This window comes from Schistocerca americana, chromosome 7 (genome assembly GCF_021461395.2).
Source record: "Schistocerca americana isolate TAMUIC-IGC-003095 chromosome 7, iqSchAmer2.1, whole genome shotgun sequence".
Lineage (NCBI taxonomy): Eukaryota > Metazoa > Arthropoda > Insecta > Orthoptera > Acrididae > Schistocerca > Schistocerca americana.
In genome coordinates this window covers 552,106,006-552,125,171 of record NC_060125.1, presented here as the reverse complement: position 1 = coordinate 552,125,171, position 19,166 = coordinate 552,106,006, and the positions used below count along the sequence as shown (strand labels likewise).

At 39.6% G+C, this 19,166-nt stretch overlaps 1 protein-coding gene across 1 annotated transcript in view; it reads left to right on the top strand.

Annotated features, from left to right (window-relative positions):
- LOC124622070 (succinate dehydrogenase assembly factor 4, mitochondrial-like) overlaps positions 1-623 on the top strand; it is a 34,141-nt gene extending 33,518 nt beyond the window's left edge. The window contains exon 3 of the mRNA XM_047147643.1: positions 270-623. Within this exon, the coding sequence (XP_047003599.1) occupies positions 270-439 (170 nt within the window). The 3' untranslated portion in view covers positions 440-623. The remainder of the gene's footprint in view (positions 1-269) is intronic.
- Positions 624-19,166: the final 18,543 nt, after the last annotated feature.

The window sequence follows — 19,166 nt, the reverse complement described above, 5'->3', positions numbered from 1 at the left end:
CGCTCATAATTCAAATCAAATGACAATATTGATATCTCGATAGAGCCTGTTAAAGAGTGTATACATTTCTCTGGCGGACTCTGTATTAAATCATGTTATTCATAGAGTGTAAATTGTTAGTCAGATAACTAAATTAACTGTTGCATTATATGAAAGCCATACATGCATATCGACACTGCCTTACTGCAGCCTGTTAAGGACTCTAAATTTTTTACACTGAATGCTATCAAAATTTTATGACTATAAGCTTGTGTATAATTTTCCTGCAGGAAAACTAGATGAACTGGACGCTGGAAAACACCCGTATCAAGAAAAGGAACCTCTTCCCCCGTGGCCAGATAATACTAACCCTCACACTGGGGAAGTTGGAGGACCTCGTGGGCCTGAACCTACACGTTATGGGGACTGGGAAAGAAAAGGACGTGTGACAGATTTTTGAATTCTAAATAATTGGACACATCAGCAAGTTCATTGTGTGAATGAATGCTTGGCTTTATGTACATGTGGATAAAAATAAGGGACATTGAGTAAGTCATTGTTAAATAAAATATTAAAACTTGTTGAATTGTTAATTGTGTATTAAAGTATTAATATGTAAATATATTTATGCAAATCTAGACAAATATGCATATACAATTTTTCCATTTCTGTATTATGCCCTACTGGAATGACTAAAACCAAAGACGCCTCAGTCCAACCATACTTTCATCAATTCAAAATCTATTACCTCTTAAAGCAGTCAGTGGGCTGCTGCTACAGATCACATTACATGTTTGTGACATTCACACTACTTTTGTGTAACACTGACTCTTGATGTAGACTGGCTCTTATTATATAAGGATGTTGTAAAGGCGTCCATTCAAATCAATGAAGATTATCATGGTTATTGTAGATGATGGTGGTACTACACTATGATCCTTAGTTTGTAAAGTTATATTCACACTGAAGTTTGCAACATGATTCATACAGTTTTCCCGCAGACAACTGGGTGATCGATGTTTGCAACATGTTTCAAACACTGAAACAGCTATCGGTGAATGTCAAATGAAACTGTTTCCAACCAGCTGTCACATATTGCCACTATATGGCTGTAGTGTTCCTGATTGTTAGTTTTGATTCTGTGTGATGCATTTGTGGTTGCACTGATTATTATTATTGAAAGATATTGGATGAGGCAGCAAGTTGGAATTAAAATTATTGTGGGGAGTGTAAGAAGTTTCAGTTATAGAAATGCAAATAGGAAACAGGACTCACTGGAGAAATTGTGCTGCATTTCACATCAGCAGTAACTCAATAAACAAAAAGATTAGATCACTGGTTGTGCAATACCAATGGGAGTAAAATAAGATTTAGGACAGTAAGAAGTTGGATAAAGCCCCTGAAACAGTTTACAAGCTGATGTGGCACAAAGAGGACAAAACAGTGGGACAAATGAGTGTGACGCCAGTGCAGTGTATGTTGCAGGCAAATTATGGAAACTAGCATCACTCTAGAGGTCAGTAATAGAACAAAATTAGTTGAGTTCTTTTTGAAGCAGAATTATAGGATTACAGAAGTGCAGTGCCTTCGGTGACTGTGGATGTGGTAGAGGCATCAAAAAGTGGCAATTCTCCTGTCACATTCACAACAAGCAATCGTGCCAAAATGAATGAAGTTGCTTTTGATAATGTAGTTGACATCATTCAATAAAATATATGTATCAAGATATTTTTTAAATTCAATTACTATTACATTAACATAACCTTTCACACTTTCAACCAGTGCTCTGCAAACTTCACGTGCTATTTGAGATATGACTTGCTTCAAAATTTGAATTAAATGTGCTAGACACTGAAACAAATCTCCGTTTGCCAAAAAAATGAAGAGTTACAGAAAGCTCCTGTAACAAGTTATTTATGCAACTTTTTCTGTAGTATGTTTTTGAGCATTAGGACAACTACACCTTTCTCTTTGCCTCTCATTTTTTGTGTTAACAGAACACTAATACATATCAGTATAGTTTCCTCATCAATAGACATAGTGTACTAGATGATGTGAGTACTCTACAAGGAATGAAGATGCAGATGATGTCAGTATGCCATGAGAAATGTTTGCCACCAGTGTGGACATAAACCTTAAAGCAGAAACAATGTTGTGAACAGTGTTAGAAATGTGTTTGCAACAAAAACATGCTGCAAACTTGGGGTGAATGCTGCTTAAGACTGTTGAACAGTGAGTGTATTCTACAAAATATGGCTGCTAGGACAGTGTACAATCTGTGAGATACAAGATTCTATTACTTTTTTTCTGTGAATCTGCTATATTTCCTGCACCCACTGGCTATTCCACTCCTCCCCCTCTGCATATATAATACTATCTGAAGAACCCGGCATTGCCCAGGTATTTGTTGTGCCCATTTTTTTTTTATTGGAAATGGAAATGAAATGAACTGTGTTTGTCGTGTGTTGTTCCTGTACACTGGGTGCAGCTGCTTCATATGTCTAAAACACAATTTTGTAAACATTTCAGTGGCAATGCCTCTTCATAGTTCTATAGACAGCTGTTGTTTCCACTTAGACCCATTTGTGCTTTGCAGTTGAAAGCTGTCAAAAGTGCTGCCAGATGTCAAGGATTTCGTTAATTTGACTCAATTGTAGCAGTGTTTAGCAGTAAAGAAGAAGTGTATTAAAACTTCATTCATGGTATGGCATTTTTTCATACATCTCGGTGATTATGATGTCATGTCTCCTGAATTATGATAAGTTGGTGGTTCTTACCCGCACAGTGACTGTTGCCTGACAGTAAAGGATATGTATACCAAGTTCAGTTGAAATTGGTCTGGTGGTTTAGGAGGAGATGTGGAACATATACACACATACATACATACATTTTTATAATATGTATGGATATGTACTAGTAAATTCTGGATATTTCCTTAACTTTGTCCATTTGAGGTCTGGGCTTTGGGTGGGTGATCAAACATCTCCCAGCCAAACATTTGCAGCTCTGTTGTCCATCAAGCTGTGTGTGACTGAGTGTTATTGTGCAATAAGACAACACTATCACTAAGCATTTTGCACTACTGAATGGCCTGTCACAATTTGCACATTGTTTTCCTGTTACATTCAGCATTCACCATCTCAACTGTTGTCAGGAATACAATGAGGAGAACTCCCTGTCCGTCCCAGAACACGGAACACAGCTATCTCTGGACCAACACAGTCAAACTGAATTTCGTTTTGTAAGGAGAGCCACTTTGATGACAATGCATTGACTGCTGCTTGGATTCTGGAGTACTGTGTGCAACCCACATCTGATCACCTATGATGATTCACTCCAGAACCTCACCATCATCATGGCACCGCCACAGAAAATTCAAAGCTGCTCCCAGTGTGCTTTTCTTTGTGTTCTGGAGTCAGTTGCTTTGGTAACCATGTGGCACATAGTTTTTGGAACAACATGTGCTCTCTGACAGTTGCATGTAATAAGGACCAGTACATCCGTGGGAACTGACTGCCGAGTTCCTTGACTGTGAAGCGATGATTCCCCATAATGCATTCTTGCGTGATCTCCAGTCACCTTTAATGATGGATGGCCTCCTGCTGTGCTCCCCATCATGAACATTTTGGTGACTTGTTGCAAAGTCTCTCCATCTGCTTGCTCGTGTTGTTAGGTCCCTAGCCCTGGCACAGCATACAATGAATTTGTCAGTGTTATGTTTTGTGGATTCAAAACTTTTATCACTGACCACACTTCACACACAGCAGGATGTGGAATACAAGCTTATATTTTCAACTGCTGCTGTAAAGTTACTGTGAGACCAAGAAATTCTGTCAGCACATGCACCATGCCATGTCATTACTCTATCACATACATGTAGCTGCTTCATGAAACATATGGTTTGCTAGCTGTAGGATGAGTGGGAGACTCCCTTTATGGACATATCTCATAGTTCAGCTGTATTTCCAATGCTCATGCACTGTGTCAGAACAGCTGTTATTCATCTGCAGCTGATGATGTTGATTATTGTTGGAAGACCTTAGAAGCACTCTTATTGCTGCTGTTAAACAAAAGTGTGCATGCACCAAACAGCTCTATTTGGCCCAGACACAGTGATAATAGCGTACTTTGTTGAAAGGTGGTGAAAATAGGCCATCAGGTGGTTGATATAATCTGAAGACTCAAAGATACTGAAAACAATTGAGACTAAGCTTCAGGATTACCTGTGCCTTTATCTTTTGAATGGTCCAACAGTGGTGAAAGTCAGACTTAAGGCTTTTTTCAGAACTCTGTCTGAGACAGAGGCTACCAGAAAAGGTGTGCAAGTAGGGGACACGCACACTGGTTCAGAGGTGAATATACTGCAGTGGTACACACAGACATAGATGTTGGAAAAACCTGAGTGTCTCAATGTAAAGGAAATGGGAGAAATGACCAGTTGTACCCCATCTTACTCTGCCTGAGAGGATACATACAGACAAAAAATTCAGGGGATTGGTAGTAGAGATGGGGGATCCGCTCTTGAACTAATTCATAGAGTTGAATCTTTCAAAGGAGTGAACAATCAGTGATTCAGTAAAAAAGAACGGTAGCTCCAAACGTTTCCCACGGCAGAGAGAGAGAGAGAGAGAGAGAGAGAGAGAGAGAGAGAGAGAGAGAGAGAGAGACGGAGCATATCAGCAGCGCCTCTGCTGCTCAGAGCACAGTGCACGCCACACAACACAGCCAGCGCCGGCCTCTGCCCTGCTTCTACCTTGGCTGCCTGCATTGTGCAGTGCCCCATTGGATTTGTGTTTCACATATGCCGTGCCGTCTCTGTGCGTCGTCTGCCGCGTGCAGTGTCTGGCGCAGCTTAACTTAGCATCACACTCTGTCGGCGATCATTTCAGTCGCACGTCCTGCCCTCTGGGCAGTTGATGCGAGCAACAGGGCAGAGAACCACCTAGCGGATAACATAGGAACTACTTGCAACAACCTGCTCGCAAGGGAACGGACGATTTGTCTCGGAGCGGGTGAGTTCACCGCTCCCCCCACTCTTGGAACTCGCCCGCTCAACGCTCACCCCACCGTCTCGACTCTAGCCAGAGCGTTGAGCAAAGCGACTCAGGTGTCACTCTGCTCTCTGCGGTCTCAGCTCACGCAGTAATACAGCTCGCGGCTCGACCTGCTCGACTCAGCGCCTCTGCATCGGAGTTCGTCCCTACTGGATATTGTTCTTCGTAGTAATACCGCTATGTATATTACATTATTATGTTATGTATACATCAATTGTTTTTATTTTATTTTTATTTGTTTAAACCGATTAGATTAGGTTCCTGATGACTCCTCTTACTATAGGATTTTTATTATGGACACTCGAATTTTTGCTTTAATTACGAGCGAACTGATAAACGTATCGCAAAATGTGATACACCAATATTTTCCTTGTTTTATTCTATATGCAGCACTTTCGTTTTACAGTCAAATTTATATATTTTTTTTCTTATTCTGGTACGGATTTTGCGATTTCAGGCGTCTTCGGAAGGAAACATTCACTTTAAAAATATATGGCTTGCGATGTATTTGTATGAGGTTAATGAACTTTTAATACATTATAGCCATATATATTGTTAATGTAAATCTCAAGTTACAACATTTTCCGATCACCCAAAAAACCACGATAGTGCAAAATAAACCAATAATCAAAAACTTTGTCATATCGTGGAAATTTTAATAAACAATACAAAATTCTTACTCATTATCTGTGTTACTTCAAAATAGGATAAAATAAGATCAAAATACAGGTATAGTACTGGAATAAACCAAGTTTAAAGGGCAATGTGCCTTCCATTTATTTTCTATTGTAAATGAGTGGTGGGTCATGAAAAAGAGCTAATTCATTTCAGGGAGTGAACAGTTCTGATCCAATCTCTGAAAAGAACAGTTTTACCCATCTCTAATTGGTAGCAGTGCACAGGCTAGTCGTGCAGTGTGATGTATACGCTATGAATACGGTCTTCAGTGGGAGGGATTCAGTCATGGTACCATAAGGTGTCAAAAGCTGACTGGGAGGGGGTATATTCTTATTTCAATCAAATACCATAGCTGGTTTGATGGTTGCTTTATCACTCACTGCTATGAGGAACAGGGAGGTGCTGAAATTCAGTTCCCACCAAAAAATAACTGTGTCAGCAGACAGTAAACATGTATGCCACAATTAGGTGGGAAAACCATGGTTGAGCACCATGTGGACCACATGTAGTCTGCACTGTATGATGGACATGTGGCTCTGAGTGTGTTATGGCGATTTGTTGTTCCATGCCCAATTCTTTGGCTGAGGCACCTTAGTTATAATTGTAGATCATCACTGAGATGATTTCCTTGTGATAGCTTCCTTAAACCTTCTGTTTGAAGTTCATTTTCTAATATACGTACATAATTCAGTATCCATAGAAAAGATATATTAATGTTAGTGCTGTCAAGCACATCCAGCTTTGCCTCGGTATGTTATATCCTGAGGGTGACACTTCTCTAGTTATTGCACATACCTCACTAAATAGTTGCACAGGAGGAGAATATTGTCTTGATCAGCATGCTTGTGTTTCAAAACTTGACTTCTTACAAACTTCTAAGCATAAATGCTGCATTTTCCCAGTGAAGATCACTATTTGTATCCATCTGTGTTGCTGACTCTAGACCCATCAATATATATCATTTCCAGGTTAGGGTGCCCTTTTGTTATGGAAAGGAGTATCCCTGTGGCCACTAGAATAGATAAAATATATTACAGAACAACAACATGTTAAGGAAAGCTTGAGAAAAGGCCTTGTCTAGACAATCTCTCAGGGGAAGTCGAAGGGCATTTGCTTATGGCTTCCAGTCACACTGCTACCTGTTATCAGCTCACTCTGGAATATATGGCCATAGGAGGGCTTCCAGAGGCATTGGTGGAGTAATACTACCACTGGCTCCTTAGAATCAGATGCAGATTTCCTGCGGGGACACTCCTTCCCTGCAAGAATAGGGACCATCTGTTTTACTTGTGTGGAAGGCAAAATAGTGTGAAGCTTTTTTAAATATTACTAGTGCTCTTCTTAGAGTTAGAGAGAAGGATGTGAGGCAAGGTGTAGGAATTAACTTTATTAAGGTCTCTAGGTATTTATAGACAAAGCTGTAGTCTAAATACCATTTCTTCTTACTGAAATGAGGCTGTAAGTAGGATTGCCTTCTGATTTTCAAGAAGAAGGTGTTGTGATCGGGCACTCTGCATAGGGCTGTGGAAGTGCTTAATAAAAATGACAGGGTAGCTAAGATAGGTATTGTGGAGTTAATCAAAACAAGAGCTACAGAGAAGCTATCATAGTGTTCTGTGCTACCAACTCATACACTGCCTCCAGTTTTTGAAGTAAAGATCTCGGAGGGGGGGACTCAAAAAAGTAGTATGTTGGGTGTATATCTCCATCAGGTTTAAACTTTGGGAAATGCTTGTAAAGGCTCTTGCTACTGCCTAATTGTAGCTGTTCTAATAAAGTATTTGTTTCTAAACAGTTCCCTTTACACTGACTTTCTGCGATTTCTTGTCTCATTTTAGCTATTTCTGTGATTTCTTGTCTCATTTTAGCTAGAACACATCCCACAATCATTTGAATTCATGTTTTGGATGAGTTACTTTGTCCCCGGAAAGCTGTACACTATTTAAAGTTTGTGCACTCTCTTGAAATTTTCGTCTACATAGGTCTGTACTTTTTCCTCCAAACCCGTAAAAATATGGAATCTAAGTTCTTGCTCTTTTGCTCTAAAAGTTCAATATGATTTTGTGCATCTGAGATCTGATCCTTTAAGTTTACACTCATTTACTGCAGATACTCGCCAACTATCTGCATCAGTACGAATTTCCCTAATATGTTCTTGAATTTCATTACTTACAAAGTCACGGTGTTGAACCATTTTAGTACGAATTTCGTTTTTAAAAACAATTAATTTATGATCTAATGTATCCGCTAAATGCTCCTTGAAAAGCTCAAGTTTCTCATCAGAGTGAGCAAATCTGTCATTATTACTGTTAAGTGCCTCCTCCTTGGATGACTGTAATTTATCATTAATCTCTCTAAAGTTTTCCAAAATTAGTTCTAAATTCATTTGTCCTGACGTGGTCATCTTTCTTGTGATGAAAGACATAAACAAATATTTTACTTCTCATCTCAACACACTTATTGTCGATATTACAACGAAAATAATCAATTATTGCTAATACACTGTAAAAGGATGGATAAAAAATCTTACTCATCAAGCAGCGGCAGGGGTACAAACACCAAAAAAGGTTTAACTTTTGCAAGCTTTCGGAGCTAGTGGTTCCCCCTTCTGAAGAGTTGAAAGGGAAGGTAGAGGGGTGAAGGAAAAGGTTTAGAGAAAGGAGTACAGTTCAGAAAAGTCACCCAGAATCCTGGGTCAGGGGAGACTTACCAGGCAGGATGACAAGGATTTCGATATTGCTGTTTTTAATTTTAAAATTAATTGTATTCTACTCTTGTCTTATTGTATTACTCACAACACATACAACTTTTTAAATTGGTCACAAGCACACCGTTAACTTTATACTGCATTCTGCTGATGGGCTGCACATCAACTATTAGTTGTTCATGGCTGCCTGCTGCTGACGTGCTATGTGTGGTCTGCAATCTGCGGATGACTGCATTCTGCTTGCAAACTGCGTAGGCTGCAATGTGCCAATAACTGCATGTGTGCTGCAATCTTTTGATGACTGCTTGTAGAATGTGTACTGTTTGGTGAGTACTGGTTTGTTTCTCTCCAAAAGACTTAGTTTTCCTTTTGCACTCAATTTTAATATTTGTTTCTGATTCAGTTTGATGACTGTACTGAAGGCCTTTTTTTTTTTTTTTTTTTTTTTTTTTTTCCTCCATTGCCCTTGGCAATGTGTTTTCTCAGTGGCACTGGTTACAAAATTTTGTTAAGATTTGGCATTTTTGTTACACTTTATGTATCTTTTAGCTGCTAAGATTGCCAAGTGAAGTGCTTCAGGTTGCCACTTGAACACTCCTTTTATATACAGGGTGTACATAAAGTCCAGGAACAATTTCAATTATTTATTGCACAAGAACCAAAATTTGTACAGATATCATACATATGTCCTTTTGAAGAGAAACCCAGAAAGTTTTTTTTTTTCATGTATACCGCCACAGCATGGTTTGGTAATTTGGCAATAGTCAGCGCTAGTCGCAAATGTGGCAAGTTCAGGTGTGAAGCGAGCTCTCTGTGTGTTGAAATTCGACAAAAACAAGTGTGCTATAGCTGTTCATGTTGCAACAATGGCTGATGCCTCAAATGCAATCAGACTCCTCGTTCATCTTTCAGCAGGATGGGGCTCCACTCCATTTTCATAGTGAAATTTGTGGGTACCTGAACACGAAGCTGCTGCATTGATGGATCAGCCGTGTTTCAGAAGAGGACAGCTGTTTCATAAAATGGCCTTCCTGATCACCAGATCTCACTCCGTGTGACTCTTTTCTGTGGGGACACATTAAAGATCTGGTGTATGTACCACATCTACCACGAGATGTAGCAGAGCTCCAGGAGAGATTACGGGAAGCTACTGCCACAGTCAACGATGCCATGCTGGGGCAAGTATGGCAAGAATTCGATTACCGTATTGATGTCTGCCGGGTCACTCATGGTTTGCATATCGAATGTTTGTAAATAATTAAAAAAAATTTAAGAGTTTCTCTGCAAAATGCAATATTTATGACATCTGTACAATGTTTAGTTCTTGTGCAATAAATTTATGGACACCCTGTACAATGAATGTTACCGAATTTTTGGTCGCCATTAAGTATTATTAATCAGGGTCCAGCTAGCCTGTGCTCTGAATCCATGTGCCACCTTCCTCCAACTTGGGTCAGACTTCACCTCCTTACAGGCTGCAGATAAAGCTGCTGAGATTCAGTTCACCTTTCTTATATTATCTTCAAACTCACAACTCAGTAGACGATAGACGACGACAGTTACCAAATCGTATACTGCTCTTTGTACCACATACATAATAGATCTGATGTTCAAATTGATAAGTAACAATTGCAATACATTTATTATCTTTCACATTTCACATTCTTAGATTTCATGGAGCTCTTTCTTCTGTACCACCCACTCCATGGAACTCCTGTCTCCACTTCAGCAGGTAGAGTCATCTGACTGTTACCCACTTCTGTACAGTACTGGATTGTTAGCTCTGGTATAAGCACCTAAAATTTAAAACAACTCCCAACAGTGGGGCACTCACCACTTATCAACCACTCCGTCACAAACATATTTCCTCTGACAAGTGTGTCACTAAATGGCTTCAATGTTGGTGCCAGCAGCAGCTGTAGCACCATCTGTTGGTGTTACAGATGGCAATGCAGCTTTGCAACTTGCTTCACACCTTATGTAAGTTACTGATGTGCTAGCACTTCATGTCTGCATCTTCCTGATGGTAGTACTTAAGTCACTGATAGGTGCTGGGCTGTGATAAATAATGCTCTGTTCTAAAGTGCTCTATCATTTGGTGAAATTTTACACGCCATGAAATAATGTGTAAGACCCACATGGCAGGGCCTTGATGCGACTATCTCTGCTTTGGTGCCAGACATGGTTGTAATTGGAAAGGTGCTTAGCTACTTGTGTTGTTCTAGAAAGCCAATGTGCTTCAAAGTACAGTAAAATCTCAATAATCTGGGCCCTGGAATCTGATCCTTTGTTTAATCTAAGGGGGATGACATGATTACTACATTAAAAAAACTCAGAAGAATATAATGATGAACTCAGAAATATGCAGTGTGTAGATGTGATTTGCAGCCGAGACGTGCGGGTGTACATTGTTTACAGTTGTGCCACTTTAGCCGCTAGTATTTCACCTGCAGCCAGTCAGCCACTCCCTGCTCAGACTCAGTGCGGTGTTAGAGATTAGTCAGGTCGTGTTATGTATTTATTATTGTTCCTGTCATTTTTTACCAATGAGAGCGATGACTCTTCAAAACAGAAGAGGAAATTTTGTTTCTTTGGAGACAAAGGCAGTACCTTAGCAGTGAAAAGATTAGACAGTGGGGAGACTAAAAAACATAGTGGCAGAGTTAGGCATAGATGAAGAAACATAAAGTACTGGCAATGAAACAGAATCGAACTAGAGTAGTGGTATTCAACCAAAACCTCTTTGTCTTTTTATTATTATTATTATTATTATTTGTTTTTTTTAAAATAAGACAAGTGTCACGGGCTGTAAAACCATGAAAACGTCAGATTATGAAAAGCTTAGTGAAGCCCTTGATTTGTCATTTACTCAAAAGTGAGCTAAAAGAACTCCAATGAGTGGTTTGTTGATTCAAGAGAAGGAGAAAGTTTTTCTGCTGGTTCTGGATGTATGGATAGGTGGAAGAGAGGATATGGGGGTGCACCAGCTTGAAGTCTATGGTGAAAAGTTATCCACTGACAGTAGAGCTGTCAAAGTGATAGAAGAAAAAATAAAAGTATAGTAAATCAGGAAAATGTGTCACTGGATCAAGTTTATAATAATAACAGGAACTTTTAATTATTCTTTCCTAAAAATAAAATATGATTGAAGTAACGATTGCACAATAGTTTCTGTAATACGTCTGCGTTTGCAGTAAATGTTTGAGTTTCTATGAGAACATTATTTCTGAAACAAACTCTAACAAGGTATAGTCATAAAGTTTCATATGGGCATCAAACTAATGCTTTGTATGTAGGAGTAAGCGCTTTCTGAGGACATTACTGATGTTGAACCAATTTATGAGCCTTTTACTGGTGCCATAGCTAATGACTACACGCTACTTGTGATTATGTCAAGAAGGTAACTGAAGCAAAAAATAATGGATGGTCACTGATAGCAATTGTGCACCTCTTCAATAGTCCCAAGGGCAGGCACTATCTATCTTGTTACCAGAGATATTATGAACAATAAGAAACAAAATGTGAGAAACTACAGGTCCTATCGGAGTATGTTTCGTCTACTTTTCAAGAGGCAAGGACAAATTCCATGGCTGTGCATAATGTTGTTATAAGACAGTGGGCATGCACAAAAGCTAGAGCACTTCAAGTGATGGATTTCAAAGCTGGATCTACCTGGCTGTGGAGTTTCATGACAGTTCACAAAATTGTGTGTCAGAAAGTTACATTACACAGTTTGTAACACACAAATGTGCTAAAGAACAAGAAGAAATAGAGAATTCTGCAATTGTTTTTGGTTCTGAATTCACAGACACCATCATCCCTAATTATTCAGCAGCTGAAGTTCTAAATACTGACCAGTTTGGATTTAGTAAAGGTAACTCCATCTTGGGCTCAGGAGCATGGGACAGTGGCTAGTCAATGAAACTTAATAATACTGTACAAACAGCAGTTATTTTGATATTGTTTTATTAGGCAACCAGTTTTTACGTTCTGATGACTTCATCTGTAGGCTTGTTGCAAGAATGACACCAAGCCCCACTTGTCCACATATAAGACAAGGCACCAATATTAGTATCTGGTTCCGTAGACATCCAAACTTCATGAGCATGTGTGCTCTTTACATATGTGACAGAAACTTTCAAACAAACAATGAAAGATGACAACACAAGATCTGGATTTAATTATGACATTCAAAGAGACTGCACACTGTGTAGCATGGGGGAACGAGACATGACTGTCAGGGTGCAATCACTGTCTGAGATTAGTTTCTCTCTCTCTCTCTCTCTCTCTCTCTCTCTCTCTCTGTGTGTGTGTGTGTGTGTGTGTGTGTGTGTGTGTGTGTGTGTGTGTTGATGTATTGTCTAATGCCAATGAAAGCTGTTCTGGCCAAAAGCTTACTTCTTCGACAGTCTATTTGTTGTGTCTGTCTGTGACTCAGCAGCTCCCTTACAAGATGAGTAGCAACTATCCTTTCCATAATACTGTCATTATTCCATACTGGATTTTCCATTGCCTGGAATATCACATTCCCTTGCAATTCAGCCAATTATTTCGTTGGAGGTACACTTCTTTCTCTGCTACTCATTGTCTTCCATGAACCAAGTGGTGCATTTGGACCCTTGTGCAAAAAAAGTGAACCGACCTCCGAATGTATACATAACGGCTTCAAAATCAGGCGTATTCTTGAACAATGACAGGGTAACTCTGTCCCCAAACGTTGGAACAAAGTGTTATCTGGTTCTCATACAGATAACAATCATACAATAATATTAATATTAAAATAATGATGTTACATCTGTGTTTCCCGTCCTGTTGATTACTACACCACTGTCTGTAAGGCTCACCAACATGTATAATTACCACTACGGGCAGCTAAAATTGGTGCAGTAAGTATTGTCTGCACCTGATGTTTCCATTGTAATTAATTTTATCTCAGTATCAGTGAGGTACTTCATGAATGTACTTTGTAAATAATATGTCAACTGCTAAAATAATTTTGTTTACTGTAATAATATTGTGAACATCAAGCTCTGAGTCTATTTTCAAATTGAAGGACTCTAAATAAAATTTTCACTCTTCATGCAATTTCTTCCTGAAATTCAAGCTCTACTCAGTCCCAATTATCAAAGTTTTACTATAACAGTTTCCTGTCAAAAGATAAATGTGTTCTGATTGGCCCATCTATAAAAACATTTCCTCAGTGACAGCAGGTATTTTTCCTTTGATTACCTGTGTTATGGAGAGTGGATTGCATGCTAGTGCTTTTTAAAAGTGGCAAGCAGATAGGTGTTGCAGGACTCCAACCCTTGAGTCAGTTGGGTCCTACAATGCCAAGTGCGTCTAAGTGGAGGTCCATTAGCACATCATCTGGGCACGGGCAGTGTTAGATGACTTGCCCACTTCGCCTGCTGTAAACTGGTGCTACTTTGGTCCAATTTTGCCTGTCTTTTTATATGTGGCAAGAAAACAAAGGATAGTGGCAGAGAGAAAATTTTAAATACATCTTTTAGGTGTTGCCAAAGACTTGTGCTATTATTTAAAACAGATATTAAACTAAATACATTACATCTGTTGATGTTTCATCACTAAAAAGTGGGCCAATGTTTCTCGCACTTGGGAATAGTTTGACCCTCTGTCATTTCTTCATGAAAAAGGGGTAATATAATGTTGGGACAAAGTAAACTCAAGGAATATCTCTAGAGTAGACAAAAAGGAGCATGGGGGAACATAAAATACTTAATTTTGAAGGCAAGAGCAGGAAATATTGAACTTTATTCAGAAACTCTTAGAGTAAATACGCAATTGTAAAATATTTTAGCCACTGACTAATTGTAACTCTTAAGGCTTTCCCGGCGATCTAATGACATCTTGGGTTGTCGGGTGTTCTGCCGGATATCAGCGTCGTACTTGCGCGATATTTCGGTGCGACCTGAGACTGCTCCTCGAGTGGACCTGGTCCAGTATTTATGCCTATGGCCTTCCCCCTCCACCAACGGCTGCAGGTGCTTCCTCTGTGGTCCGCGCCCATTCCCTGCGACCTGCTGGAGCGTTGCTGCTCCGTTTTCCGTCCGCTGCGGTTCTAGGTGTTCCCTCTGCGGTCCGCGCCCACCAAACCCGCTCCTGGGCATTTCATCTACGGTCTGGGGTACCAAGCGTTCCCCCTGCGGTCCGCGCCCGCTCACCACGACCTGTTGGAGCGTTGCCGCTCCGTTTTTCGTCCGCTGCGGCTCTGGATGTTCCCTCTGCGGTCCGCACCCACCAGTCCCACTTCTGGGTGTTCCATCTTCGGTCTGGTGCGCCTGGCAGTCCGTCAGAGGCTCGTTTTCCATCTCCATGTCTCTGGTTCTTCTGTTTGTGTAGTGTTGCAGCTGGCCCCGTTGCTCCTTTAACAATTCCAGAGCCGGATCCCAGGCTCTGCTTAGCTGGTACCCTGTGTCACGGTTCATAAGATCGTCAGCCATTTTAATTTCTATTGATTCTCTTATAACACTGTCCCAAAATCTGGGTGTTTGTGCTAGAATCTTGGTATCCTCATACTTCATGGCATGATCTAGTTCTAGACAGTGTTCAGCAATGGCTGACTTAGTCACCTGTCTTAATCTAGTGTGCCTCTGATGTTCTTTGCACCTGATCTCCACAGTTCTTGTCGTCTGGCCAATGTAGGACATGCCACATTGACAAGGTATATTGTAAATCCCTGGTTTTCGTAACCCCAGGTCGTCTTTGACACTCCCCAGCAGTCCCCCGATCTTGTTGGATGGACAGAAAACACACTTGATATTGTGTTTACGGAGGATCCTACTGATTCTGGCAGAAATAGAGCCAGCATAGGGCAGATATGCCACCTTCTTTGCTTCATCTTGGTCTTCTTCAGGAACCTGTGGTATAGTGGCTGGTTGGTGTGCTACTACTGCTGTTGCTGTAGCTGTTGCTACTAACCACAAATACCATTAGTAAATAAATGTATTGACACCTAAGTGTAAAAATACCTATGGCCATGAAGAAGTTTCTACACAATGTTTGGTTATTTGCTGTAAACAATATTCTTACTGCACACTTCTGCTGAAAAATAGTTTGTGGACCTTAGCTGCATTGCCCATACAGAACTAAGCTCTTTGGTAAACATGTCCATGTGCTCGTCCCACTTCAGTTTACTACCCACCTGGATGCCAAGAACTTCACATATGATGTGTCATTCAGTGTGTGCCCACTGATTCCTACTTCTGGTTAAGTCATTTTCATTTGTTCAGAACTGTCTAACACATGTTAGTTAGTTGGTTGCGTGTTCCATTAATCAGTCGCACGGTACAGTAGCTGTTATGATGTGGAACGTGTGAAGTGCACAAGAAATGCACATATGAAACAAGATTTATAACAATACAGAGTTAAAGATAAATATTTCTATTATTTACCCCATTCCCTTAAATTGCACAAAATGCATATACTATATTCACAGTTTATTTATTCCCATTCAAGAATTCATTTGTGGTATAGAAGGAATTGTCAAGGTGGTATGATTTCAATTTATTTTTGAAGCTATTACTGCTGTGTGTCAGACATTTTATTTCATCTGGTAATTTGTCAAAATTTTTTGTAGCAGCATATTTTACCCCTTTCTGTGCCAAAGATAGGTTGAGTAATGGATAGTGTAAGTTTTTCTTTTATCTGGTATTATATACTGTTGTTTTTCAAGTGGTCCATGCTTTTGAGAACAAATTTCATTAGTGAGTAAATGTACTGTGAGGCTGCGTAAGAATTCCCAATCTTTTAAAAAAGATGCCTACAAGATGTGCAACTATGAACCCCACATATTATTCTAACCACTTTCTTTTGAGTGAATACTTTTTGTCTAAATGTAGAGTTACCCCAAAATATTTATATCCTCAGAATTGGCAATTATTCTGATTGCGAAAGTTGCTGAACCTAGTCGCTTTAGAAGATCCAAAATATGAATTTTCCAATTAAGATTCTCATCTATATGTACACCCAAAAACTTTGTATGCCCTACCTTGTCTACTGTTGATGTGCTATATTTATTGAAGGAACTGTACTTTTTGCAGCACAAAACTGGATGGACTGTGTTTTCTCAAAGTTCAGAGCAAGCTCATTTGCAGAAAACAAATTAATGACTTTTCCAAAGACCTTATTTGTATCATTTCAATTGGAGTTTCTTTTACTTGATTAATAATGATGCTTGTATCATCAGCAAACAGTGTCAGTTCAACTTCCTGTTTCAGATAGGAAGCGAGGTTGTTCGCATATATCCAGAACAAAAGGGGACCCATGATTGAACCCTGTGGAACACCTAATGTAATTTCACCCCAGTTAGATGAAATGGCAAACTTATTTAAATGTTTTTTATTCCAGTCTTTGATCACAAAATCAATCCTTTAGATGATGGCCGGTTTCAGTCTGTAATGACCATCCTCAGATCTACAGTATACACATATATACACCTAGTGAGCAGTGTGTCTTTCAACATAATACAGCAATATGTATCACAATATACTATCATACAACCAGGGAAATGTACGGATAAAATACAGTAAAACGTACCTTTTTTACACTATGTCCTAAAGTGATAAGGCCATGATGGCATCGTCAAAACATATAAATATAATCAGCACAGCACCATCACATAGATCTAAAATAAGGTGTAGAATAGGCCACATTGCCCACACAGTCATTATTGCAACTGGCTACTAAAGCACAGTAGCTACTAGAAATCTGTTTGCCTACATCCTCCCTAGATGTCGCTACTGTGGGCTTAGATGTCGTCATTTACACAAAAAACATAGTCTGATAAAAACACATTAGGTAAAATACATGTAGCAGACTTTTAAAATTGATAACTATCATAGAAACCAATTGTGATACATTAAAGGACGAATACAGTCCTGAGACTGGTTTGATGCAGCTCTCCATGCTACTCTATCCTGTGCAAGCTGCTTCATCTCTACTGCAGCCTACATCCTTCTGAATCTGCTTAGTGTATTCATCTCTTGGTCTCCCTCTATGATTTTTACCCTCCACTACTAAATTTGTGATCCCTTGATGCCTCAGAACATGTCCTACCAACCGGTCCCGTCTTCTTATCAAGTTGTGCCACAAACTCCTCTTCTCCCCAATTCTATTCAATACCTCCTCATTAGTTACGTGATCTACCCATCTAATCTTCAGCATTCTTCTGTAGCACCACATTTTGAAAGCTTCTATTCTCTTCTTGTCCAAACTGGTTATTGTCCATGTTTCACTTCCATACATGGCTACACTCCAAACAAATACTTTCAGAAACGACTTCCTGAAATTTAAATCTATACTCGATGTTAACAAAGTTTTCTTCTTCAGAAACGCTTTCGTTGCCATTGCCAGTCTACATTTTATATCCTCTCTACTTTGACCATCATCAGTTATTTTGCTCCCCAAATAGCAAAACTCATTTGCTACTTTACGTGTATCATTTCCTAATCTAATTCCCTCAGCATCACCCGACTTAATTCGACTACATTCCATTATCCTTGTTTTGCTTCTGTTGATGTTCATCTTATACCCTCCTTTCAAGACACTGTCCATTCCGTTCAACTGCTCTTCCAAGTCCTTTGCTGTCTCTGACAGAATTACAATGTCATCGGCGAACCTCAAAGTTTTTATTTCTTCTCCATGGATATTAATACCTACTCTGAACTCTTCTTTTGTTTCCTTTACTGCTTGCTCAATATACAGATTGAATAGCATCGGGGAGAGGCTACAACCCTGTCTCACTCCCTTCCCAATCACTGCTTCCTCGACTCAACTCTTATAACTGCCATCTGGTTTCTGTACAAGTTGTAGATAGCCTTTCGCTCCCTGTATTTTACCCCTGCCACCTTCAGAATTTGAAAGAGAGTATACCAGTCAACATTGTCAAAAGCTTTCTCTAAGTCTACAAGTTCTAGAAACGTACGTTTGCCTTTCCTTGATCTTTCTTCTAAGATAAGTCGTAAGGTCAGTATTGCGTCACGTGTTCCAACATTTCTACGGAATCCAAAATGGTCTTCCCTGAGGTCAGCTTCTACAAGTTTTTCCATTCGTCAGTAAAGAATTTGCGTTAGTATTTTGCAGCTGTAACTTATTAAACTGAAAGTTCGGTAATTTTCACATCTGTCGACACCTGCGTTCTTTGGTATTGGAATTATTATATTCTTCTTGAAGTCTGTGGGAATTTCGCCTGTCTCATACATCTTGCTCACCAGATGGTAGAGTTTTGTCAGGACTGGCTCTCCCAAGGCTGTCAGTAGTTCTAATGGAATGTTGTCTACTCCCGGGGCCTTGTTTCGACGTAGGTCTTTCAGTGCTCTGTCAAACTCTTCATGCAGTATCATATCTCCCATTTCATCTTCATCTACATCCTCTTCCATTTCCATAATATTGTCCTCAAGTACATTGCCCTTGTATAGACCCTCTATATATTCCTTCCACCTTTCTGCTTTCCCTTCTTTGCTTAGAACTGGGTTTCCATTTGAGCTCTTGATATTCATACAAGTGGTTCTCTTTTCTGCAAAGGTCTCTTTAATTTTCCTGAAGGCAGTATCTATCTTACCCCTAGTGAGATAACCCTCTACATCCTTACATTTGTCCTCTAGCCATCCCTGCTTAGCCATTTTGCACTTCCTGTTGATCTCATTTTTGAGACGTTTGTATTCCTTTTTGCCTGCTTCATTTATTGCATTTTTGTATTTTCTCCTTTCATCAATTTAATTCATTATCTC